Source organism: Thunnus thynnus, chromosome 20 (genome assembly GCF_963924715.1).
Source record: "Thunnus thynnus chromosome 20, fThuThy2.1, whole genome shotgun sequence".
NCBI classification, from domain to species: Eukaryota; Metazoa; Chordata; class Actinopteri; order Scombriformes; family Scombridae; genus Thunnus; species Thunnus thynnus.
Genome location: NC_089536.1, coordinates 11,028,105 through 11,055,771, shown reverse-complemented (window position 1 = coordinate 11,055,771; position 27,667 = coordinate 11,028,105). Strand labels below are relative to the sequence as shown.

The 27,667-nt window shown below is 38.9% G+C and overlaps 1 protein-coding gene across 1 annotated transcript; it reads right to left on the bottom strand.

The window, feature by feature from the left end:
• Positions 1-7,729: 7,729 nt before the first annotated feature.
• On the bottom strand, positions 7,730-24,773 carry si:zfos-911d5.4 (uncharacterized). The gene is made up of 7 exons (XM_067576290.1): positions 24,566-24,773; positions 24,010-24,137; positions 23,271-23,371; positions 22,755-22,903; positions 21,444-21,672; positions 20,366-20,586; positions 7,730-9,316 (listed from the first exon to the last, which is right to left on the bottom strand). Exons 2-7 carry the CDS (start codon positions 24,123-24,125, stop codon positions 9,149-9,151), a joined length of 984 nt encoding a protein of 327 aa, XP_067432391.1. The 5' UTR covers positions 24,126-24,137; positions 24,566-24,773; the 3' UTR covers positions 7,730-9,148.
• Between the last annotated feature and the right edge of the window lie 2,894 nt (positions 24,774-27,667).

Below are 27,667 nucleotides of genomic sequence, written 5' to 3'. Positions count from 1 at the left end.
TGGGCGACAATGAAGATCCAGGTCCTGTCCTGTATGGAGTCCTGTTGCCAGTCCATCCCAGCTGTGAAAAGAAACCTGAGCCTTTTACTTGGACGTGGCTGTGGCCTGCCACAGCAACTCACTCCAAGCTGCTCCTGCCCCAGGGAGGCTTTTAAAGAGCTTTGGTGAGCAAGACAACATCTCCTCAAGAGCATTGTAGTTACATTAGAGCCTAATTAGACGGTAAAGCTCAAGGCCATGTATCCCACTGCTAGGTTTCACACTCGTGGCCATCCATCTCTTTACAGGACAGGCAGGCAGGCAGCATGGGGTCGACTATAGTGAAGGGGAAGCTCACCTGGGAGTTGGGCTGTAGTAAATCAAAAATCTCTGGGCATGACAAGAGGGTCACAGATTTTGGGCTTGAGGTTCCATGTTGGTTTCTAGGCTTTGTGCTGCAGATTAATCATATGATAATGAAATGTGTGACATTGGTGTTTTAACCAATGTTACTTGAGAGTGTGAATGAAAGAATGTGTGGTATTATGCTGAATTTGGATAACCAATGTTACTTGAGAGTGTGAATGAAAGAATGTGTGGTATTATGCTGAATTTGGATAACAGATTTTGACCATAAAGAACCACAATATCTATTTTTCATCTAGAGATGGCAATGTCAGTTGGTTGATCGACAACTTTGGTCCAGACTGAAATATCTCAGTAACTATGTTATGACATTTTGTAGACATTCATGTTTGCGAAGATAATGAGTCCCTATGATTTTGGTCCCTGACTTTTCCTCTAGCGCCATCATCAGGACAAAGTTTCAATTTGTCCAACACTTTGGTTTATCACTAAATACCTGCAGAGCTACTGGCATTCTTATCAGCCTCAGCTGCACTTTGTGTTTAGTACAAATTAGCAAATGTCAGCATGCTAAAATGCCAAACAAAGATGGTGAACATGGTAAACATTATACCTGCTAAACATTAAGCATTGTTTAAGCTAAGCATTGTTATTGTGAGCATGGTTTTCATGGTGACGTTAGCATTTCTCTCAAAGCACAGCTGTGCCTAAGCCTTGATTCTATATATTCAACTTTAAGGTAAACCATTAAAGTTTCATCTATACTTGTCTTCCTTGAAAGTCTTTCACCAAGATATCACAATATACCTTTCACTTCAAAAGGTAAGTTGTAGAAAAGGGTGCTTAAGTGGAAAAAAAAAGTGCAGCTTTCAAATCAGCTTTCAAGTCACCTGTCAAACTGATGAATGTATGCATAGAGAATATGGGCCAGTCAGTGCATCGGGGTTTGAAAATTTAGGGCCAGGGGGCACGAGAGCTGTTGAGATGAAAGGTGAAAATACACAGAAAAGTGAACTCTTCCATGACTTTTGCTCACCCAGGGAAGAAACAAGTGGTTTTTTTAGATATCAATTGATTTATTCCGAATTTGCTCATATTGAGTGTTTATAGTGTTCCCCATAAAACTCAGTGACAATACTTTGTCATTCGTACCCATGATGAGGGACACCTTTCCCATGCATAGGGTGTCATATGTACTGTGTTGTTAATTTCCTTCAGGGGTGAAACCACAGGTACTTAATACAACTGATCCGGTCCCTGTCAGGTCCTGTGTGAACTAAGGGCATGGCCTCTGGATCACAGAACATATCACATGTGAAAACATAGAACCTGTTGCATTGTATGGATGATTTGCAGTCCACTTTGGAGTGACAGGCAGTTTTCTTTTTTACTGTCAAAAAAAAAAGGTGGGGGCAGATCCCAGTGGGCCTATGGAAAACAGTAACTTGTTATCCCCATCAGATTGCAGGCCTTTTCAGGACAGCCTCTTTGTACGCTCTCCATGTCTATGAAACTCTCTGTGCTGTTTAATGGGTTCATGGCCACAGGGCAAGGGTTACAGTTTGTCCTTCCTGCAATTAGCATTCACGGTTAGCTTAGCAGAACTAATGCACCACATCTTTGAGGCTCAAGTTCCCTGTGTGCCTCTGAGTGACTGCAGGCAAGATTTAACTGACTCGTTGTATCCATTTCCACCTGCTTTATTAGATGTTGTTTGCAAAATCCCCTGAAGAATACCATTTCAAGCCAACTATTATCGGCCAATTAAGCGTCTGTGTCACACTGTTGCTCTCAGGAACAAATGAGATGGATAAACTGTATGCATACTGTGTTGATATACAGGATAGCTCCAGGTTATACAGTTACAAGCATATTAGCACAAGGGTCTGAACTATCACTAGCAGGCAGAGCTTCGTCCCCTGTGGCCCTCTTTTTTCACATCACAGATCAATGTGGGCTATTTCCGCTCCATTGTTTATCTACATTTGTTTCTCATATTTTTCTCACCTTTCTGTATCACAACAAAAACAAATGCGGTCTCTGTTTTGTCATTATTTTCGTGTTCTGTTTGCCCTGTGACATTTAGGTCAAGACACTGAGATCTCACGGCGGTTCTCAGCGTGCAGGAACATTTACACCAAAGCTATTGTGGCAGCAGTTGTGGGCCGTAGGGATCTCATGGGTCTTAAGTGACACCAACGCTAAAATGAAGCAGCTTGGAGTTGTTTTCTGCTATTATCTTTCCCTGTGTTGTGTAATATTACAGTTTATGTATGAACCCCCAGACATTTATGTAGGTTGACTAGTATTGTTTGAGAACTATAGCAAATATTTAGGCTGCAATGTGGACTGAGGGACTTTCAGAGAGCAAGTGAATGCATCTTTTTAAATCATGGACATAAAGTGACAACAGAGATAAAAGTGCAAACGCTGCACTCAGGGGCTAAAGGTGAATTAAACAAAAAATTGTCAAATATTCAACAGTAAAAGCTCTCACATAATAAAGGAGGGAAAAGTACCAAATGCCTCTTAAGTTAATATTAACTTTATTAACTAAATTAAATTGAATAAAATAATAAATTTATTTAGCATTTTTCAAATAAAGTTACAAATTGCTCTAAAAAGACAAAACAGAAAATGCATAGATCAGAGTGAACTAATAAAATAAGCTAAAATAAAGTTTAATAAAGTATTAAAGCACACAGAGAGACACAGACTCACAACTTCAGGCTCGATTCTCAGACTGAAATATCTGAACAATTTTTGGATGGATTGCTATAAAATATACACAGACATTTGTGTTCTCCAGAGGGTTAGAGACTCTCTATGAGTTTGGTGATTGCCTGACTACTGGCACCAAAAGGTCAAAGTTTTCCCTTCTTTTGTGAAATATCTCAACATCCACCAGATGGATTGGCACAAACTTTTGTACAGACAGAAGATATAAAATGTCTCGACAACAATGTGGCGGTGTGCCATGAAATCTTGTACAGACATTCATTTTCCTGTCAGGATGAAGTGCCGCAAGGAGCTAAAAAAAATCAACTTGTCCAATACTTAATGATCAAATGCCTGCAAAATTAAACTCAACTGTTCTGTGTTTTTGTATATTAATTAGCAAATGTTAGTATGCTGACACACTACCCGCCTACCTCCCTGATACATGTAGCCTACTGTATTCAACATCTCAGTAACGATTAAAATCAGGTGTTTGTAATCTAAATTGAATGAGAGGGTTGAAAGGGAAAGTTCAGTTTTACTATTATTTTCAGGATAAAACAGCAACAACTCATTTCGAACATGATGTTTCCTCATTCAGTGCTACTTAAACCCAGAGTTAATGTCTATACTTATTTTAGATGTGGAAATATAATTTTCTTGCATTTGTTTTTAAACTCCAACCTGTAGCTAAGCAGGAAAAATCTATGTTATTGAATATAAAACACATTTCTCATTCCCTAAGTGCATTCTGTCTGAGTGATCAGTGACTGCAGTGCATTACAGAGTCAAATCAATGACACAAAGAGAGGTGCTTTCATAAACAGCTTTTGATTATTGGACATTATTAACTTTTCTGAATTCAGTGAAGTGAAACAATGTGTTGTCCCATCGACACAAATGCAGATTAAGCAAACTAATGTGAATTCAGAGATCAATGCATTCATTCATGTAATGATCTTTCTGTATTTGGAGCCGCATTGCATCGAGAAGTCTGGCTCTAATTCATCATCGTCCGCACATTATATTATTATTGATGGCTCTTGCCTTGGGCTAGTCCATTTGTTTTTTTCAGATTTGTGACAGGCGGCAGAATGCTGGATGGAGGTTTATTCTGCAGTCGTGCCAGCAGCGCCACACATAGCTCTCTTATTTATCTATTGATCATCATACCTCCCAATAATCTGGCGCCTGACACATTTGACAGCATTATGTGGAACAGGTCAGAGGACAGAGCTAATGAAACTGAATGATGGATGTTGTTATCCACAGCATTAACCTTGCTAATAGTTGTCACAGGCAGCACATTTACTAACACATGCCCTGCAAAGCCTGCCGGGATTGCCATTGAATTAAAGACCTGAGCATTCATTGAGGTGGTCCAGAGGCGTGTCTGTATGTAACAAAAAATACATCAAAACATCACATCAGTGTTGCAGCCCTGCAAATATTTACAGGTCAAAAGATGTCTAAGTTAAATGGGTTATAACAACTGTGGTTCAGTCACTGAAATACAGTTGAAACAACAGTTATATGTCACTTAATGACTAAAAATGTCTTTTCAGTCAAATATAGGGAGGGTTTAACCCCTTCCAGAGGTGTTTTGACCTGCAAATCAACAAAACTATGCTTACTAGGAGGATGCTTCTGGAAAAATATTAAAATTGGCCAGGAAAAAGAGAAACACATTGTTTTTAGAGCACGGCTACTTGAAATAAGAACAGTCTCAATGAGAAATTAAACCACACATACATTTCATCACTATTTTATCCAAAGAATATTTTAAAAAAGCACGCAAGCAGATATTTTCCATGTCTGGATTTTAGCCCAAGTCTTGGATAGGAGGTAGAAAATGACATTGTAGAGAAAAAAAATAAATCATTTTCTGTGCGAGCACTGTGAGTGAAGTCATACTGTAAGAGAGGTCTGCAACACCAGGCGTGAAGTGAGCTGTATCACTGCGAACGCGCCGCTCTGCTCCTCTCCACTCCATCCATCCATCCATCCATCCATCCATCCCGCCTGGCTAATGTATCCCTCTCAATAGCCGGGGACAAGGGGAGAAAAGACTGCTTGTGTGAAGCACAAAAAGCCCCACCGCAGCCACGTTTGCAACAGTAATTGGCAAGGAGGCTTCGTTCCATTCACTCTTGCATGTCTTTTGTTGTCCTGTAGGTTTTTTACAAGTGTAGTGCTTTTGAGAGTTGTTTAAAAACTGGCTAATTTCTGCAGCCCTCCGCCTGTTGTTGCCCATATGCCCATTTATTTATTTATTTATTTTGTGAATACACAATTGAAAGATTCTTTATCTTGATGGACACTGACGCGTATTAATAACTTCTCATTTAATAGCATCTTCATGATACTTTTGAGTACCCTTCTACATTTTTGAACGTACGCAAAAGGTGGAAAAACATTAATCTCTTATGAATCCTGCAGCTTTCACACTCTGAAAGCTTTGTTGCTGCTCAGTAAAGTAGTGGTCACAGAATAGAGGTTGGTGGGCATTAGAGGGACGGCCTTTCTCCTTTCATCATCACATTGTAGTACTTGTATAAAAGCCTGCAAAATGTAGCTTGTGGTTATATTTGCACCACAATTACACTTTATCCTGTTGTAAAATGCGTTAAAAGATTTTCACTATATTACATTGGTGCATTTTTTTTCTCTCATGCACACTCTTAACCCTGATACATCAGTTTTATATAAATGCGGCTGCTACCGTAAGAAGGGGCTTAGGGGAAGTATTGCTACTGCTACTGTATGTATTTTTCAGCATTACATTGCATGTTCTTTTTCATGGATACTATATTTACATGTTGACAGCAATCTATATGGCTGGTTTGCTGCCTATTTTGCTCATGACCTTACACAAAACCATGCAACACCTTATCACAGGTTGATTTGTGAGAAGTTCAATCAACGAGTAATTTCCCCCTTTGACACTGCTTCATTTGGAGGTCTGAATAGCTCAGACTGTACAGTATTTCCCAAGAAAAAAAAAGCAATGTTCGAGAAAAGCTGGGAAATTTGAGAAGCAGAATTTTGTCTTTTCTTGTTCCTTAATCATCTCACAAACCCTTGAGGTGTCCTAAAGGTTCAGGAGAATGTCAACAGTTGTCATAGGGAATATTTCTATATTCTATTTAAGTAGTTTGAGTTAAAAGTGTTGACAGCAGGGTTGTTGGATTATGCAGAGTAGTCAGGGCATTGTTTCCGGAAAGACACATTGTTGTTGAGATTATATAAATGTATTTTGTCAATGAGCAGCACAGCAAAAATGATATTCACCGTCACTGGATTGGGGGCTGGATTACAGGACGATAAGAGATGGAAAGTGATTTTCAGAACACTGTCAACAACTGAATATTAATGCAGGGACACTTTCAGTGCATGTCGGTGTTCATATTGTGTTTATGTAAGGGCACAATCAGAGCCAAGAGTTATTCCTCACTGTTTCCCCACTTAAACACATTTCCCACGGGGTTAGACTCTTAGTACGACACGGTCTCATCTCTAGGGCCCTTTACAGATGACACAGGCTTGCATCTCAGAAAATATTGCAGTTAAAAGGAGGATGTTGACCCGCTGCCTGAGCAGAACCTTTGAGCGAGTCAAGCTGAAGCAGCAAAATCACGAAGACGGGGGTTCACGTAATGGGGTCAAACTGTTTGTTGAGTTTGTTCGACGCTGAAATGCGGCTGTCAAACTGCGTTTGTGTTCAAGCAGGTTCAAGGGAGTGCTGGAAACATTTTGGAGAGGAGAAACAGTTATATTCTCGAGTACGGGCCTGTATGAATACAACACTGTGGTGCAAGATTTCCTACTGAATGGCTGTGGCTGAGGCAGTGGCTTGTTCCTTCGCATGTCACTCGAGAGGGATCTGTCCTTCATGTCCGGGCAACTCTACAGTTCCATGTGTTTTGTCCAAAGGAAAGGTCAAACCATTCACCTGACCTAGCAGCCCAGGGGACTGTGTAAAACGGCCAGAGGTCAGAGTTGGACACCTGGTCTTACAGCAGGGTCAAGACCTTTGGTTTTTCACTTACTGGATGTACCGGCTCACTATGTCTCTCTGCATGTCAAAACACCTAACTTAGAGAGTCAAAACTATAAGATTCCTGATGTACATTTTTACTGCAAAGGAAAACTGTATATTTATAGCTGATTACATTGTACTATAGATTCACCCAAATGCGATATCCAGGATCCAGGATTTCCATTTTAACAGAACCCTCATTGATTCAGTTTCCAGAGGAATTGCAGGCTGGATCAGTTTACCTTGTTACCTTGTCACACTATGTTCTGGTCTGATCACCATGTCCATTTCCGCTCAGCTTCCCCTCCCAGTTGCCGCCACCCTGCCCAACAAGAGTTCCCTTTGTCCCTGTGACCAGTCATCCATTCCTAATCTCTAGTCCTTTACTGCACTGGAGACGTGCTGCATGCTTTCAGAGAGCAGAGTGAGATGTTGATGGATGCCCTCCATCTCCCCAGTGAGGCTTTGATGAAACCTTGTGGCCCAGTAGTGACAAATGACTTTGAATATGGGGTTCATCTTTAAAAATCCTTCACACCATGCAGATCTACTCACATGTGAAGAGTACACAAAGTACCCTGAACTATGGTACGATGAAAGTGAAAGAAAAAAACTCTAAATTATGAGAAGCATTAAATCTTTTTATTATGACGCCAGAAGGTAAAATACATGTAAACATAAAAACACATGACTAAATAACACACCTATGAATAAAACAACCATGCTTAAAACAATGTCAATGAAGAGTGTGTATATCAATCATGCTTCTTAAGTTGGCTTGATGCTGAAAGTGCTTGAAGTTTAGAGAATATTCAATGAAATATTCATACTGACATGTAATTAAGACACAGTAAACCTGCACACACGCATAACTGATCAGAATTACATTTAGTAATTGCCTAAAAGCTCTTCTGAGCACAGACCATCTGATATTGTCAGTATTGTTTGTCAAGTGCTGTGGAGAAAGTTCCTGAGGACACTCTTAAATAAATATGCAGAGATAAATTCATCGAAAACACTTTCAAGCAATGATGACCAAGATCTTGAAACAACCGGAGTCTAAAAAATGTGTGCCTACAAATGTAAACAACACAGTGCTGTTTGTACAACTGCCACTGATCTGTCCCTCAGGTAAAATTGTAAAAAGACATTTTAAAAAGTGAGGAGCTTGAGTACAGTGTAATGATGTTTCAGGTAGAGAGATGCCATGCAAAGAGATACCATCAACACAGAGAGCTTCTTCTATTGCATTAGCTAAAGGCACTGATATCTTGATGGAAATAACTTCATTTTAGCCACTACCAGGCACAGTAAATACAATTGCTAGCTGTTAGCGCAGCTGTGTAAGCCTGGTAACTGATGGAAAGTGACTCAGACACAGTTATGAATGGTGCTGGTGGCTGCGCCTGTGCGCTCTTGAATACGTTATCGTCTCCTCTGTGCGGTGGAGCATATTAATAAAGCACCTTGCAGTTACACCATCTAAACAGAGCGTAAATCACTTCCCATTAAACCAATAGAGGCAGTAACATGCCCTGCCCTCATCGCGCTGGAGGCCACCAGTTTTTAACCGCCACAATTAACACATTAAACACTTCAATCCTGAACTGATGTGACACAATCAGCTAACATAATGATTAATTAATGGCTAGTGTAAAGTGTGGGCCAGCCCTAGAAATTCAAAACAAGAGAAAGTTAATCAGGCTAATTGTCTGAAACCATCTTCATTAACATAATATTGCCACTGAGGATGAGAGAATCAGGAAAATTGGCAAATGTGGCTTTTTCTTTTCTTTCTATTTTTTTTTTTTTACAATAAACATTCACACAAAGACATTCAGAATCTGTTTTGTTAGCACAATATAAAAAAATACAAACACCATATAGTAAAAGGCACTCAGTAAAAATGTAATTTGGTTTGAGCTACATTGAGAGTTTGATTTGTAGGCTGTTTTGCAGTTGCACATGCAACATAATTAAAAATGCTTCCTCTCCCTCCTCTCCAATGTTTTGATGGCTATCCTCTTTATTGACTGATACATGCCGTCATATGCTGAGTGTGATGCTGTGAATGGTGTTTGCTGGGATTTTGGCATCTTCTTCCTCCCCGCTGATCCTGAAGATCACACACGTGTTGGAGGGGATTGTGGCGGTGGCGCTCAGGGACTTACCCAGCCAGCTGTGAGATCCACGCTTGTACATTTTAACTGTTACCTGCAGAGTGGGGAAGAGAAATGGGGAATACAGTTAATTAAGGTTATAAAAATGGATCTGTATGTGGATGTTCAGGGCTTTTCTTTGGGATCATGACCCTGACTGAGACCTCCTGACCTCTGGCTAGAGCTAAACAGACACTCATAACTTTCACCTTTGACCTCTACATACACAAGCTGTTGCTTAGTCTGTGGTATTGTAGACTGCAGAGCCACTTATTGATACTGGCTTATTGGACGAGGGACTGCATTTAATGATGAGTAAAGTAAAAATTCAAACCTGAGGTCCAGTATGACACAGAAAGCATAGATTTGGTGATATTTAGGGTAAAACAGGGCTAAACAGGATTGTTATGTAAACATTTTTAGACATCTAGATTATATATAACAGCTGTTTCACCAGCATGATAGTTATATTTAGTTTATAGCAGGCAATTTCACATGGAAATGTAGTCTTCGAAATTAAGATGAAGCAACACTTATATATGACGTCTTAAAAAACAAAAAAACAAAAAATACTTTTCACTTTTGAAACCATTGTAGCCCAGTTTGAACCTAGATGCTTTAACAACAATCCAGGCTTTTTGGGGAACTGTCAGTTCAGCGAGAAGACCCTAATTTTAGGAATCAATTAGTCACCCAATGAAATGGCCCTAAAAATACGTAAATAAAAACTGTAAAAGAACATTCCCGCTAAAATATTGTGCCACTCTGTTGGAACAGTGAACCAAACGGCAGTCCGAAACAGAATAAATATTAAATTAACCTTGTTCTCGCTACAAGCTTTTTTAATTCCCCTCCAGATCTTGAATAGAGTCATACCTCTATTGATTTTATGTAGGTTGTAGGGCATAATATGCTTTAACACTACATCAAAACAGCCTGTTACATTTGAGCCTGACAATGGAAGCCTTAACTAGATTTAGACATGCAGGTAATTGAACCACATCCATTTCAAAAAGAATGCCTCACTGTATCTCTTGTTTGGCTGCATTTACAGGGGATAACAGAATATTACAGTGCCTTTTCACAGTTCCATTTTCTTTCACTTTAGTATTAGGCAATTTTTCAATTATTATTTTTTTTCCATGTTCTTTCATCCCCAGCTCTCCATAATGTCTGGGCCTTTTAGTTAATGGTAGCGACAGTCAGAGCCCAGTATATCGGCCCTTGTCCATTTTGCAGGTCATTGTGGAAGCCCAATAGGCCTTTTATTACGCCGACATCAAAAGGCAGATAAGCATTAGAGGTGGGGAAAATACCCTGCACTAGATATGTTCCCTCTTTCCTTTGTCTGCTATTGAAAGTGATCATTTTAATAGTGAAGAGGTTGGTGAGCTTTGGGGCTGATGGGAAGTGCGACACCCCTGACAGCCTACGAATATGAGCAAGTCGATAACACACCACGAGCGCGCAGCACACCCTCAACACCTGCACACTCTTGCTGCTAACCTAATTATCTGCAACAAAGGCCACCGCGATTTCAGACACACATCTTTCCACCATTTACTTACTTATTACTGTGCATTAAAACAGGCAGAGACAGAGAGAAAAAGGCTAAACAATTGTGTCTTATAATGCAGCCTTGGCCGAATGCCACATGGCTTGTATTACAATAGCATCAGACACTTCAGAATGAGTGAGTGTCTATTAATTTGGGATGCATGAAAAAATAGATCCATGACAGCTGGTGGCAGAGAGGCTCATAAACCGACACAAAGACACGTGAGAGAAATTATTCTAGCAAATCATAGTCAAACGTAAGAGTTGGTAATCAGCAATTAAATAATTTAAGGGAACTAAAGTTGAGTTCTTTCACCTTTGCAGCTCCGCAGAGACGCAGACACAATACTGGAGATACCATATTCAAAACAGAAGTAGAACAATTCTTCACTTCACTTCAGCAAGAGCTGCACCGTAGGCTATGAAACACACATACTGCCTTCATACAGTACCTCCATCAAGGCCACACAATCCTCTATATTTGTTATTATAATCATATAAAATGTTTAGAAAATTGCAACTGGACATAGTAATAGATAATCATGCTTTGATTAATGCAAATTAATTAAGGATTAATTGTACTTTATTTTTGATTTTCAGCCATTTAAATTGATCATGTTTCTGTAGCATCTAATTTAGGGCTACAACTAATAAATATTTTCATTATTTGTAAATCTGTTGATTATTTTCTCAATTAATCGCTTAGTTGATTGGTCTATAAAATGTCCCAAAATGGTGAAAAATGTCGATCACCGTTTCCCAAGAGACGTCTTCAAATGTTTTTTTTTGGCCCGATCAACAGTCCACAACCCAAAGATATTCCATTTACTATCACAAGAAGAGAAAATATTCACATTTGAGCTGGAAACAGGAGATTTGGACATTTTTTCATCAAAAGTGGCTCAAAACAATTAATTGATTATCAAATCAATTATTCATGAGTTGCAGTTTGCAAGAATACGTAAACTTGTATTCATAACTTCCAACAAAAAATTCCACTTTAAGGAAAATGATTTGGAATATCAGAAGACAAAATATTTTAATGCCAAAAATGATTGGCTATGTAACAAGATATGAGTCAACGTTTATCAAGTAAAAAATCTACAGAGACATACTGTATGATTTGAAATGTTATGCCGTACAGGAAGGAAGAATGCTGCCATCTTTGGCATCAACTCAAAGAGGGGAGTTGTGTGGTCTAGACTACCTGCCCGCCAGGTGTTGTTCTGAATCTGTAGGGATGGTGTGTCAGATACAGGAACTGTCACTGCAGGTGAACCTCTCAGCCACTTGAGACAAGTGTCTGAGGGTAAAGACGATACTGTTGCTAATTTACAGTAGAGGAGCAAAGTGTAGATGAGTCTCTGACATTAAAAAAAAAAGTAATTCAAAGTGCAATCTGCATCCTACACTACTACTGAAATGCAGCATGTCACGCTTGCACAAAAAGCAAAGATAAACATATCAGTACATAGTTACTAAGATTTACCGTGACTGTGAATCGTCCACAAGTTTACAAGAATCATTACTATTTCAAGCACAGACAGGCCTGAGTGTGTGTGTGTGTGTACGTGTGTGTGAGTATAACACTTCACAGTGAGGATAGGACCCTCGGGGCTAAGGTTGGGTGTCACACAAAGGGCTGAGAGCTCACCTAACGGTGTCTACCCCTGTACTGCCTCTCACTTTCGGTGTCAGGGGAGTCGTGTGAATGACATCACTCCTCACATTTCAACCAGACAAACTCCTTCTTCTTATTTACCGTCTGCTAATAGTCATAAATCCTGCCTCTGGTTCACTGTTCACCTTTTACCCTCCTAAACTCAAGACGACAGCTCATTCTTCGTCCAAAAAAAGAAACATCTCTTTACAAATAGCTGATAGCAATCTCCACTGCAGAGCAGGACTGGCTTCCTTATCTTCTACCTGTAGGGATGTTTATGGCATAGATTCTCAGCCACAATGGTATACTGACACCCAAAGAGGTTCTTCTAATTAAAAAATAAAACGAATAAAACAGACCACATCTTAATTGTTTAAGAATAATTATTTGTGACTAAAGGTCTGACAGGTTCTGACAAACATGAGTAATGTAAGGAACTGTGTAATTGGTTAGGGACGTGTCACCACCTGCGTGTATTTCCATTCACAAAGTTCAGATTCTTGCCCTGATAGAGTCAAAGAATCCCAGTGGGGTATCAGTCAGCGGGGGCTGTTACCTGGAGCCATGGGTGCAGTGTTTCAGGTGAACTCTGAGTGAGCGTAACGCCACACCAGCTTCAGACGACGGGCTCTTTGTTCCACGCCGTGTCTCACCAGACACAGATGGGGAAGAACACCAAGTAACACACCTCTGGCGCATCAAACATCTTTGTCGACAAGCCAAATGCGATGGAATCAGACCAAAAGTGGTTTGCTGTCATCTCAGCTGGATGTAACAAGGCAATTAGGTAAACACTGTGTGGTTTGGCTCAGTGGATGAATGTATTAACAACCTGCTCTAGAGGTGTGAACTGCTGGATTATCAGCGGTTCGATTCAGATTGATTCTTCAAGTTGACAATTCGATTCAGGAGAAATAATTGTTTTTCTTCCTCAATTCGTTATAAATAGATCTGTAATGATTCTGTAACAATTGGCCAAAAGTGTATATTTATTAAATATATATACAATAATATAAAACTAAACCTTATTCTCCTGAGAGGAGAAAAATAAACAGCAGAATTATGTTCTTCTTATTATTCTAAAATAAGAGAAAAACAGTGAGATTTCTATTATTTCACTAATTTTTTAGGATAAGATACCAAAGTGAACATATTTACTTTTTCAATTAACTGTTCCACCTGTGAGAAGCACTACGTAGGACTTAATTGGACGGCTTTTACAAATACTTTTTGGTTATTGTGGTAATTTAAAAAAAAAAAGCCTTGTAAAAATAATCCAGTCACAATACACAGCAGAGTATATAAATTAAACCTTTAAAACTGGTGTCTCTGCCTTCAAAGCAATCTGGCAGTCCAATGGTATAAGTCCTTGTAATCCTGATTCATTACAAGGGTCTAAAGATCATAAACAGACAGTTTGTTTTAATTTAGGTGAATGACTCTCAAATGGGGGTGAATTTCAAAGTGTTAAACAAGTTAAACAGTTTCTCAAGTTAAACACACATTTTCCCTCATTAGTGGTAATTATAGTTGTGAAAGTGGCAGCAGTAGTCGTAGTAGCATTGATTCAGTACAACTATAATGACTTGAAGTGTTTTATTCAGATCGTTGCTGAAATAAGAGCAACTTGGTTCGATTATTTCTTTTAGCAGATTGATGCATTGCATTTGCATAATTCATAATTGATGTATCGATGTAAAGAATGAATCTTTGCACTCATACCTGCTGCAATGAGGACTGTAGGGCTGCAAAAATTATTTTAACATTGATGAATATGTAGAATTATTTTTTAATTTAATCAATTAATCATGTATAAAACGTCAAAAAAAAAAGCTTGGTTTGTCCAATTAACAAACTCAAAGAGAAGGTAAGAGGTTTTTCAATCATAGAGAAAAGCAGGAAATCCTCATATTTGAGAAGCTGCAAACACTGAATGTTTATTTTACCTTGATAATAGACTTCACTGATTATCAGTAATCAAAATTCTGGTCAAATAATTTTCTGTTGACCAACAGATAAGTCAGATCAATAAATAAACATTGTTTTAGTCTTACAGGAGAATAAATTCACCCTCAGCTCAGTTTTATAACTGCTTGTTTGAAAAACACAGGGCACTACAATGCATTCTGCTTGAAATACTCAAACACTGTAATTGAACTGGTCCGCTGAATTATCTGGTCCACATTTGCACCATCGATTAAGATGCCTAAACTTTTGTTTGGTGACGTTACAGTCTACTTCAATATCCAATAACTACATTTGCCAACAGTCATGACCGCAAAAGATGGCTGGTTAAGTTCTGAATAGCTACGTCTCTGCTTTCCAACCAACCTGCCTCAGATAACAGGAAGCCATTAGACTTTCTGCAATAACCATTTACATCCATTCACCCAGCTCTGACTTTATTTCCATCCACATAAGTGCATTTTCTGCAAGAGGTTAAAATATGAATCCCCCTCCTTTTTCTCCTCAATGGGTCTGGTTGTCTGGCTGACTTGAGAGGGCACAATCTATGACTGATTTAATTTGCTCTTTACGAACATCTCTAACAGCATTACCCCCAGAGCATACACTGACTGCCCCCATCTGACTCCATTAACTCCCAAATCAGGTTTAAAGACCATATTGATGCCGTCCGTTATTAAGGGTGATTATCAAAACAACAGACAATGGGCCAAAGTGTCTGTTAACTAGTTTATCCATAATTTCACATAACTGTAACAGATGGCAGGGCTGTCAATTATCTACTGTATCTGCTGCACACAGTGGCCACACACTGTCTGGATATGCGGCATATTAGCCTTTACATTAAAAGAACGATACTCTGATCACAGGTGGTCACAGGAAATGGCCAGAGCACGCAAAATAAACTATGATATTAAATGTCAAACACAGAAATTATTCGTGATAAATGTCTAACTTGAGAGAATAATAACTTGCCAATGCAGCTTGTGTTTTTTAGCTGTCAGTTAGGGTCTTGTTGTATGATAAAAAAAACCCCAAAAAGTCACTGATAAAAAATTCTAATGTTGCCATTCAGTCCACTTCACCACCTTTATTCTCCTCAATTAATGAGAATGGCTTTTGAAACTGTAATTAAGTGTTTCTGCTCCACACGGCCTCTTCATTATTCACAAATCCCTATTGATCCGATCTTACAGCCTATACTGCGGGGATCACTGTAATATCCTGAATCCCCAAAACAAATAGCTGCTGTTTGACAGAGCAAACTTTATCAAGATAAAATCATCACTATGACCAGTGACCGAAGAAAAAATTCAGTTAGATACTAAATCTTGCACTCGATGCCAAAACGGATGATGTCAGAGAATCATTAATAGCAAAAACCTTGTATGAAGCCTAAATGGTCTTGTTAGGTTGATAATTCAATATCATTATTGACTTGACTGCAGCCGTATTATGACAATGTGATCACATCATTATGGCTGCAACTAATGATTACTTTCATGACTATCAGAAAATACATCTTAAAAATGTCAGAAAACAGTGAAAAATCCCCTTTTACATTTTCCCAGAGTCAAAGGTGATGTTGTCAAATTTCTTGTTTGATCCGACCGACAGTACAAAACTCAAAAATATTCAGTTCACGATTGCACATGACAAAGAAAAGCATCTAATCCTCATGTTTGACATGCTGGAACCAGACAATATTTGGTATTTTGCGTATAATATATATATAAATATGTTGTCAAAATCAATTATTCCAAACAAAAAGTAATAAACCTAACACAATTACTTTTTGTTTTGATTTTACATTTGATTGGTTTTTTCATTGCATTAAACATCAATCTGATTATTTTACATGTGATTTTTCATACAGTTGCAATATAATGTCCATAAAGTACATTGATACCGTCTAAATATTCTTAATAATATTGATTTTAAATATAAATGCATATGCAGAAGCTAGGCCTTTTCCTTTTGTGATTTTTTTCTGGTTGTTGATACATGCATTAAATATACAATAGAACAGTGTATGCATACAATATTTATCACAGATAGTATTACCTACTGTGTGTCTGGCACAACCATAGCTCATTCCACATTCAAGGGAATTATTTTGTAATGAATATTAATGGCTTGGAGCATTTTTTTAAACATGTATTCAAATTTACTGAAACTCAATCCCTACCTGTGTTAAGTAGGAATGTGTAAAACATGAACTCTACCGGTTGATGTTTAACTAAATTAACAAAAGAGTGCTTGAAGAGCCCTCTAAAATGACTGGTAAAGCATGCTGGGTGATGAATTTTGAGGAAACACGTTGAGTCATCTTCAAATTGACAGATGCAGAATCTCTCCATGGGACTCTTCACTGTGGCTTAGTGCTCCAGTGAAAAAATAGATTTTACCAAGTTTAATCACATGCTATTACAAGGCAGCTTTTATCATTGCCTTCCACTGTATAAGTGCTGGTGTCTTCACTAGTTCATTACAGACACTTGTGATTCTGCAGCACTCTTCTCATGTGTAATTGCATGGTTAGCTTTCCTCTGCAGCTTCCTACACACACTCTGGTGCAAATTATTTCCAATTTCAGTTTCCTTTCGAGAGCGATGCTGCAATTACAGAAATCTGAACATCCTGGTAATTTCCCCACAATTTTCATTTCTGTTGAAAAATGCTGTGCGACTAATAGATCTTTCTTTCATGGGCATTTCTTCAGAAAACTTTTCTTTGAAACTTTTCTTTAGTACAGAAATCATCTCTCTATCAGGTTTAGTCGGGTAGATAATGAAGCCGATGAACAGTGAACTCTGTGGGACTCACAATCTGATAAATTGCTCTCTTACTGAAACAACTTTTAAGTATGCTTTTCTTGGTCTGTGTCTGGTGACTGAACTATAATACCTGTGTTGCTGTGGTTTGAAAAACATCTATTCACAGGTACACAGGCTTTTAGCGAAATTACAAGCGCAACCATGTTCATATAGATTTTTTTTTACTTAAAGTAGCACACATAAGATGCTACCACTTTGAGAATTCTTATTATAAATCATATGTGTGTTATATATGTGTGTGCTTTGTTCATTGTATACATGAATAAAGGGTACTACATACATTTTCATTAAATGGCTAAATACTTTTTTTTCCTCTGGAGACCAAAAAGCCACAGTGGCTGCCAATATTCTCTATTTAGGCAGCAGAATTTGTAGGCTTTGTTAATGGCCAGCTCCTGGCCTTTTGTGTGCCTCCATTCATTAGCACCACAAAGCGGTTGATGTCTCCATCTTTGCCTTTTCTGTGCTAAGCACCGAGTGCACCAGCCTGTCCATTACAGGCCTGTGACGCGTGCAGCCTGGGAGATGGTCAAACAGAGAGGAATGTCACCGCAGAGTTAAATTAACAAGCTACATCTGTGAGGAATCTGTAGACAGTCAGAGACGAGATGTATCTCCGGCAACAGAGGTCTGATTATTTTGTGCTGCTCTGCGTTGGCCGAGATGTTGTCGATGAATTTGCAGCTTTTCGCCTGGTGGCTCGTTTCTATTAATCAGCTGACAGGGTGGTGTAGTCAAGTTACGGTCGAAGGAACTCAATTGTTGTTTCTCGGCTTTGCAATTAGTAGACACTCTATATGCTGACTGCGAGTTAGGAGAGTTGTTTTTTTTAACACAGGGGCTCCATTTCTGCTTCCTGAATAAACTGAGATTATACTATAAACTGGTACAAAAGCTTCATGAAACAGTCAAATATCAGAGTAGGAGATGACATAAGGATGAACAACGTAAGTAATCTGCACTTTAGTTTATGACATGAATAGATCTTTAGCTCATTCTTCCTCTCCCTAACACACACACACACACTCGCACACACACACACAGTAATTACCCCTCAATCCATACAAATTGAATGAAGCCAGAACCGTGGTCTAAGAATATAGACCATAATTAATAAATTACAGCCACTCTACTCAATCATTCTCCACTTTGGGGACATGTAGACATCCCATTCTCCACAGAGTAATTGACTGCGCCCACAGAAAACACACCTAGTGCCTCCGCGGTAGCTTTGTGGATACATCTGGTGCCATTTCTTACAACCAAACAGATGCCTGAGTGAAACTGTAGGTCATATCACAGATCTTCTAGCCTGTGTGTTTACAAGTAACAAATCAAAAGCATGCATTATTTCTGGGCTCTGAAAATACGCCTGGGGGAGCTATCAGGTTTCTTTGCCGCCCCCCAAGCTTCTCTTGGCAGCTGCTGCACACGAGCAGAGATCTCTTTTTTTTTTTTTTTTTTTTTTTTTACTAAAAACAGAGTGCTGAAGTCCAAAAGGAGCAAAATCTTAAAATACATTACTTGATTTTATTGTACAAATCCGAAGGCAAAATCATTTTTTCTTGCTGATCGTCCAAGCTGAATACAAAGACATGAAATCTCATAATGAGAAACAAACCATTAGTAGGTTAAAAAAGATATCTTAATGATTGTTGGGTCATATTTATCATATTTTCTCCGAGTCACATTTCCCTGTGAAATATGGGGAAGAGGTACGCCTCACGCTGCCTCCATTTACAAATACTTCTTTGAAAGTAATATATTTTGTTGTCGCCGTGTGTGTCCCCTTCGGCAAGAAAAGGGCCCGCTGGAGACTGTCTAATGATTGTTGGGTCATGTATCAAATACACAGCAGCTGGAGGGGAGAGGGGAGAGTACAGTCTGGATGTTGGGGGGTGGGTGAACTGAAGCCTGTGTAGAGTTTGTAAGGAAAGCCCAGGCTGAGTGTTTGGGTGCTGAGGGTGGGTGTGAATCTGTAATGGGAGGCTATGCAGGAGGTTGTACTCACTGGACCTTAAGAGCTGTGACCTTTGTCTGTCTAACATTTACCTCATTCAGCAACATTTATTTAACAAGCTCGAGTGATGCGCTTTTGTGCAAGCAAAAATAATTAAGTGTTAATGTCAGTGCATTTGGATAAAAATGTCACCAAAATAATTTTGTGTAAATATCATAATCACTCGGATTCAACTAGTTAATCATCAACATTTACATTCATTGCTGTAGTGACATTTGACATTTCCTTTCATGCCACCTGGAGAGACACCGTTTAACAAATTAGCCAAATTAATTCATTGCCTTGCAATAAAACAAACAATAATAATCCCAAACATCAAGCGATATGAGAATCTGAATAGGCTCAAATGATGCCTTTTAGACTGTGCAATTGCCTTGCCTTTTGATTCAATCAAGTGAATGTAGCTAATGAGCACCATGCAGGCCGACAGAACTACTTATGTCAATAAGAAAGTGAAGGCCTGCAGAATTGAGGAAGTAATTAACACTAAGAGTGTTTACAGAAATGATCTGAGAGGGTACACTCAGTTGAAAGCAGCCAAACGGGTTAAAAAAAGCCTCACTCGGCTTCTCTAGATCATGAACATTTTTCAGAAAAAGGACCACTATAACTGTAATTGCTTTACTTCTAAATAAATCAGACCTGTAATTAGTTGGAATTAGCCTGATAATTTTAAATAATTTATTTCTTCAGGTTTGAATTAATTAAATAATTGATTGGCTCTTGGCCAAAATTGTGTTGTAATCACTTCATCTGATGTTTATACGGTAATATCCTGACATTTGTTAATTAAAAATTACTCTAATTGTTTTTAAATAACTGTCATGTTTCGCAGTCTTTAACCTATGTCAAACCTGTTTTTTTCCAGTTCCCAGAACAAGAGGGGAATTTCTGACAATTAACTGAGACAGTCATAAAGTACTACTGCCACCTGCTGGTCTTATGGTTCATGTTGGGCTTTTTGCTTTAGTTATTTGGAGCCACGGACACAGTATTCAGCCCACATTTACAGACGGTACCTCTGGTCCTGGTAGCTCATCGGAGCCAGTGCAGTGGACTGACCTGAGGCGTGTGTCCCAGCAGGGCCCACAGTGAATCAGTTGACAGAGTCTTGAGTCTGGAAAACTCGAGTGTGTCCATCTCCTGCCGGTTGAGAGCGATGTACTGGCAGCCTTGGTAGTCTCCTCTCAGCTGCTCACCACAGTGCAGCCGCATCAGATCCCAGGTTCCCACCCTCCTCAGGACCTCCCGCACTGACTCCATCTGCTTGTACGACAGATGACCTGCAGGACAAAAAACATTTAAAAAAAAACACTAGGTGAGATAGTGGCATTCCTGTCAGGGGCTTAATGAAGTTATAGTCTATAGTTGAGTTAATACGCAGATTTTTCCCCAGGCAGTTCGAGTATGGAAAGAGGATAATTGGAACTCTACACAACTGCACGGACTCTTTTTAATGACAATATTTGCACAAATATATACACTTCGATCTGTGTCCATTTTAAAAAACTTCACCTCAAGCCTTACTACCTCAAGTTGATACTGAAGTTTCTTTTCTTGTTTTTGTGTGTCCTTTTGTTCATTTCTACTTTTATGAGTTGAGTCTTTTTGATATTATTATCCCGTATAGTGGGCCAAACTCCAATAGAGAGCATTTCACTGCCATTATTTATGAAATGTATGCTGCATATGTGACAAATAAATTCCTTTGAACCCTGAACCAAATCATGTCTTTATTCACGTGTCCTCTAAAAGTCTTTCTTTACAAGTGAAAAAAATGGACAGGGCAGTAACATTAATCCAACATGTTTCCAAAACCAATCAGGTATTTTAAAAAATCTTAAAATGAGTGTCATTACGTTGAAACAAGACAGAATAAGGCAGACATTGCACTTCATTCTAGACAGTTATCTAGACAAGTTTATTAGTATTGGAAACAGATCATTGTTCTTGAATCTAGAGCAGTTGTCTGCCGTGTTCTGTCTTGTTTCAGTATAATGACATTGATTTCTTGAGATTTTAAGAAAATGAGGTTTAGGACAAAAAAAATTTATGTTAAGATTGATACTTTTATTGCAGTATACTGGAACTTCAATTCAGCCTCTAAAGTAATACTGTAAACCTTTTAGGACGCACTCACCAGACAGCCAGGAGGGAGTCAGTGCATCTGATATCCAGGCCATGTAGCCCTCCCTGAAAGATCTGAGGAAGTTGTCTATTTGGCTGTGGGAGACCAGCTCCCTCCTCTTCTTCAGCTCCTCGTCCAGCTCGCACTTTGGGGAGAGGAAGATGACCCTAGGGAAGAAGAGGCTTTGGGGAACAGACACTCCACTGCTCGTCAAATGGCCACATAAGTCCACTGTCTTGGTCTGGAAGAGAAGATGGTGAGATGCAATGAATGGCCATCGCTACGGCTGAGTATCAAACCTCAATACTTAAAATGTGTCTGTTGCATTGAGAATAAAAAAACGGTCGAGTACTGAAAGCTCACATTGAACGCCTGGTCAGATTTGTGGTTTTCTTTACTTTTGCTTTGCTCAGAGAGTTTCAGATTTAAATCATAATTTTGCAAATTTTAGATGTTTGATTCTTTGTTAAATTAAAAAGCAGCCTTGTTAAAAAAAAAACATGTTTGTATTCTTTAAAGTAAAGGTTAAAAGTATTGGTACAGGGTGTTTTAAATAACTTGTTTTGTCAAACCAACAGTCCAAAATCCAGAGATTACTGATGATACAATTAAGAAAAAAATAGCAAATGATTAATCAATTATCAGTTGTCGATAAAACCTCTATTGATTCTAATTAATCGACAAATCGCGTCAAATCAAGCCTGAGAGTTAACAGATCCAGAGAGGAGAAATTTGTCAGCATGTGCTGTATTTATAACAGTCCTGTCGAATAATGGCCTTACTGACACACAAATTCAGACTTTTTATTCTCTAATAGCTCCCATTTTAATACATTACACAACCTGAAGTTGGCACAGATGGTTCAGCTGAATCTGCTTTGTGTAGATTAATGAAGTTAATACCTCCAATTCAAGCACAACTATTTAAATCATGTTGTGTGTGTGTGTTTGCCATCAGACTCTTCTGTCAAGCTTCCAGTCCAAATTGAGCATCTATAGAGATGGAAATGAATGACTCCTAACTGACCCATGCACATAAGGTCACAGCTGTGTTTAGGCACCTGCCTGCTTTCAACACCCTCTGTGAACATAATTATGGCCTTTCAAATGAAGTGCCGCCACTTGGGAAGTTTAGGAAGCCCCGCTGTAGTGTTTGAAATTTACATATAAATTGTTAGTGTGACTCAGAATCTCTTAACCTGGCTGGAGTTTGGATGAAAACAATTTACTGGACAATTGATTGGACCTTGGACACAAGTGTGCCAGTTTGACATTTAGGTTTTCACGATGGTATTTAAAACTTTCAATTAAGTGTGTCGTTTACCGTGATAGCTTCGAGGGGATCTTCAATCTGCTCAATGCAGGTATTAGTAAAGTTTTGGTCCTCTTCTTTCACTTGCACATGCCAGTTTTCGTTGTGAGCGGACACTGTGCCTCTCCAGGGTTTTACATCTATGCAGAAGATCCCCTGGCCTTTGCAAAAGGAAAATAAAGCATTAAAAAGTCAAAATTTACAGACTTGGAACACTAGTGTAAAGTAACACTGTCGTGTCTTACTGGGACACACAGAACAGAGTTGTTGTTATTGTTGTTAGTAACACCTGTGTTTTCCTAGTACAAGTCAAAATGTCTGCTGTGAAAAAGGCTTATTGGAACAATTCACAGCTCACTTAAGTGTAGCTCAGCTTGAAAGACAACACTGAAATATATATATCTTGATTTTACAATGACCAAATCCCACACAACATTAAATCTTACAGCATATATCACGATATCAATATTATATATGTTTTTTTTTTTCAGTTCTTTCATGACATGCCATTTCATTCTTGATATCAACCTGTGAGAATAATAATGTTGATGTCATCTTTAACTGTCTGACACTGGTCGGGGATCCGCAGATTGCAGTAAACATCTTCTTTTCTCAGCCCGGTGAGTTTCCTACAGTGGAATTACATGGAAGACAAAAATAGAAATAACAACATTAAGTTAGATTTTGTGCAAAAGTACATGAGTAAAACAAAACTTAAACCTGCATTAACTAATTATTTAGCTACTTGGGGGCAACTGAACAACCTGTTAACAGTAAACAAAACACTGACATAGTGTAAAATCACCTTATAAAGGTGTTATTTTACCAAACAGCTGCCTATTTACACAACCAGCAGACACAGAGCAACATTAGACTTTATTTGGAGTTGTGTTTCTGTCCATCCAGTGAATGTAAGTACAAGATTAATTTTTCTTTTAGGAATCTGGCTCTGAAGTCTCTAAATGCTCCATTTTCTTCACCAGCTAGTCGCTAACTTTGTTTGTCTGCCATTTGGTGCTGGTCAGGCGGTGTACAGTGGGTTTATCAGAGCTTTTTCTATGACAACAGCAGCCTGCTCTGGAAACAAGGTTAATGATGATGTGAAAACAGTAAAGTTGCAGGCTGTAAAAGCAAAACAATGAGTTTAAAGATGCTAAAATGCTCTGTAGAGCTGAATGGGATGCAAAGTTGGGTAATGCTTCTCTGTGTGTCACTTGATATACTGTTATTATAAGAATACTGATTAGTATAGCTTTACAACACTTACCTGGCATGTTTTAAAAAATCAGGTAGTGTTTGTGTCTGTGGGCTCTGGCCTTGGGCACTTTCTGGAGCTCTCAGGCTGAGATGAAACTGGGTGAACAAGCCTCCAAGCTGAAGCATTCTAGTTTTTATCTAGAAAAAAAAAGATGAATTTAGGTGATGAGAGTTGGAGATAACATGTAAAAACAATGTTGCTTAAAAGAAATATACACAATGTAGAATATACACACACATATGTTTGGCTGTAATTACAATACCAAACATGTTTTGTTTTTTTTAGCTATGTCCAACATGTTTATGTTTATGTTGAGCAAAATCCAACATGGCTGTTAGCTACATTTAAAATCTCAGCAAAATAAACATTATGGAAAACACCATTTCCATTTCTTCTGCATTGTTGCTTTGACTTAAATCCTCCTGAAAACATGCTAACTGCTACATGCAAGCTTAACAGCTTTGTTGACGACACTTGAACTTGAAGTGCCTGCGAGGAGAACAAAGAGGAAAGAACAAGACTGCATGCTGAACTGGCACAAGCTGTGAAACAAAACAATACATACTGTTGAAGTCTCGCGCTGTTTAAAAGAGCTTTAACAGAACAAACAGCGAATTCAGGTCGACATTTTCCTGGCGTGAATGTCGGTATACGGGTGTTTTTTTTTCCAAATGCTGAGCAATGTAACTCTATCCAGGAAAGCTGTTTCACAATTTTTACCGCCCCCCCCCTCCTCTCCGGCAGCACTCCAGCGTTCCTGGAAGAAGTAAACAACAGACCACGTGCACCACCTGCAGCATCATATTTCGCCCACAGAGACGTGACGTCGCAGCACGTCACTCAACCCTATAGTGTGTGCAAGATGCATTTAGTAAGTAGGCCTAATTAAATGAGTCAGAGAGTAAGTAGGCCTAAGCAACTTTATTTATATTGCACCTTTCGAGGGCAGAGGCGTCACAAAGTGCTTCAGAAAAGAAATAAAGCATAAATCCAACACAACAAAAACAGAATTATATCGAAAATAGGACAGTCTAAACAAATGGGAGGTGCTTTTTAAAGGTGTCCACAGAGTCCACAGATCTTAAAGGACCAGTGTGTAGGATTTAGTGGCATATTGCAACCCCGTCTCCTTCCAAGCATGTAGGAGAACATATGGTGGCCGCAAAACTCATGAGAAATGTGAAGGGCCCTCTCTAGAGCCAGTTTGATTTGTCCGTTCTGGGCTACTGTAGAAACATGGTGGTGCAACAAAGTGGGCTCATGGATGTATAATAAGAGCTGGATAGTGCACCGCCGCTCAGCCTTGCAGCCATTTTTTCCCAAGGACCGCTCGCGGTATTGCAGCAAAAAATCCCCCTGCAGCCCAAAAAGGATTTTCCCCATAGACCACCATTGTAAAACAAACGTCAGTAAAACTGTTGACAGGACACCTCGAACTGCGAACAACGTCAATTATGACTCATTCTATTATGAACTTTTGATTCATGGAGGTTTCATAATTGTAAAACTTTCCTCAAGCCGAGAAAAGCGATTTAAAAATCTGTGACGTCATCACAATGTAAAGTTTATGTGCCGAGCGTGGGGGAAACACTACTGCGCATATTCAGTGGGCCGCACAACGCAGAAGCAAATCTGGAAGCTAGAAATTTTTTTTTGGTGTATGCGCCAGGCGAGCAATTTCTATAGGACTGAATGGGCGCCATTTTTAGTCCGGTATCCAGCTCTTATAATACATCCATGGGTGGGCTCCGGGGATGGATCAAGCCCCCAGGAATGGCACTGGGCTGTGAAGCCAATTTGACATAGTGGCCAAACCGTGTAATTACGTCACGTGACACTACTGGGCCGAAAAAGACTTTTTCCCATAGACTTACATTGTGAAAGACACGTCTGTAAATCAACGGATAATTTTTTTTGAGCATCACAACCCCGTGAAATGACTCATCTCACTATCAGAATTTGATCTGTTCTGTCTGATCACATTTAGAAAGTCTAAAAGATTTGCACGATTGAATTGTTTTATCCCCATTCAAGTTAACCGGTGGGCTAAATCGCAAGTAGCTGGCTCAGCGGGCTAAGTCACTGGTGCGCCCAATGATCCTGGAAGATCCAGGTAATTTTATACCCGGAAGTCGAACTTTTTTGGCTTCATGTGCCACTGAGCATAGGAATGAATGGGGCCCAGCCTCCGACACTGTATCCAGTTCTCTGTATACATTCATGGGATGGATCCATCATGGATGTATTATAAGAGCTGGATAGGGCTTTGCTGCTCAGCCTTGAGGCCAATTTTTCCCAGTGGCCACTTGTGGTATTGCAGTAAAAAATCCCCCTGCAGCCCAAGAAGCATTTTTCCCATAGACTACTATTGTAAAAGAGACATCTGTAAAACTGTTAACAGGACACCTCAAACTGCAAACAAGGTCAATTATGACTCTTTCTATTATGAATTGTTGATCCATGGAGGTTTTATATTTGTTAAACTTTCCACAAGCTAAGAAAAAAGCTATTTAAAAATCTGTGACGTCATCACAATGTAAGGTCTAACACCAAAATAATCCATTACGAGTAACAGTCAAGTGCTAAAATTTGTATTAAAGTAAATGTAAACAAGTATTTGCTGTAAAATGTACTCGAGTATCAAAAGTACTCACTGTGTTGAAGATCAGAGTTTAGTCTTTCTGTCAAATGTATCTCTAGCTGAGAAAACAATCTCACCACAAGGTCATTTTAGTAGCTGCTCTGTTCTGGAGCTTTTAATCATTTCACTTGATCTTCATCAGCAGATAAAGGAGGGGTTTCCTCAGGTGTCATTGGATGTTCAAATTTCTGAGCACTATTCTACATTTCCATAACAACTTGGCTAACTTGGATGATGAAGATAATGTGATGAGAGGAAAAGCTACTAAATGGGCCTTGTGGCAAGATTTTCTCAACCACTTTTTCCACATTCAAGTATGAGCTTGGACGCTCAGTTTGTGTCTCCAGTTTCATGGAGGGGATTTTCATGCTTTCACATCAGTTGAGTGCATGCATCCACACAGCGAAAGGAGTCTCAAATTTTTTTGTCAGGGTTCAAAAAAGGTTGACAATTGGCAAAACAACAACAACAGCCATTTTTGTTTGTTTATTGCATGTTAGATGTTCAATCTCAGGCTGAAAAGTAGTAAGTGTCAGAGTAATTGAGTAAAACTAGATTATGAGGAAAAACACAGAAAGCCTCCCAAAGGGGAATTCATACTACACTGAACCAGTGCCTCAAAAGTGTATCTACTCACACTTGAGTAAATGTAAGCTAATTACTTACTTCCCACTTATGATAACCTTTAATGGTGGTCCAAGAAAAATATCAGGAAAAAAATCACCCTGTTCAGAGTTATAGATTTAAAAAAAAAAAGTCTGTTACCAACAGAAAATTGGCATAACATTAAAAGATGCATTCAACAAAACAGTATATATGGGAGGTTGACATAAAACATTAGACATTAACACATTCAAATCCAATGTTGTTAGTGTTGCAAAGGTGCCTTGTTGCATGTTCATGTCTTGTGATTTGCTTCTGTGTTATGTTTGTTACTTGTTGGATCAATTATGCTGATTAATAACCCTATACCCTAATAACCCATGTACATAATGATTGGCTTGGGATTTCTATTTGACATAAATT

Excerpts from the sequence above, each read along its gene's own strand:
- si:zfos-911d5.4 (XM_067576290.1), bottom strand. The coding sequence starts at position 24,125 with ATGCTTCAGCTTGGAGGCTTGTTCACCCAGTTTCATCTCAGCCTGAGA. Across the intron at positions 23,372-24,009 it reads GATTTTTTAAAACATGCCAG|GAAACTCACCGGGCTGAGAA; the intron begins GTAAGTGTTGTA and ends ATTCCACTGTAG. Across the intron at positions 21,673-22,754 it reads ATCCCCTCGAAGCTATCACG|ACCAAGACAGTGGACTTATG; the intron begins GTAAACGACACA and ends CTTCTCTTCCAG.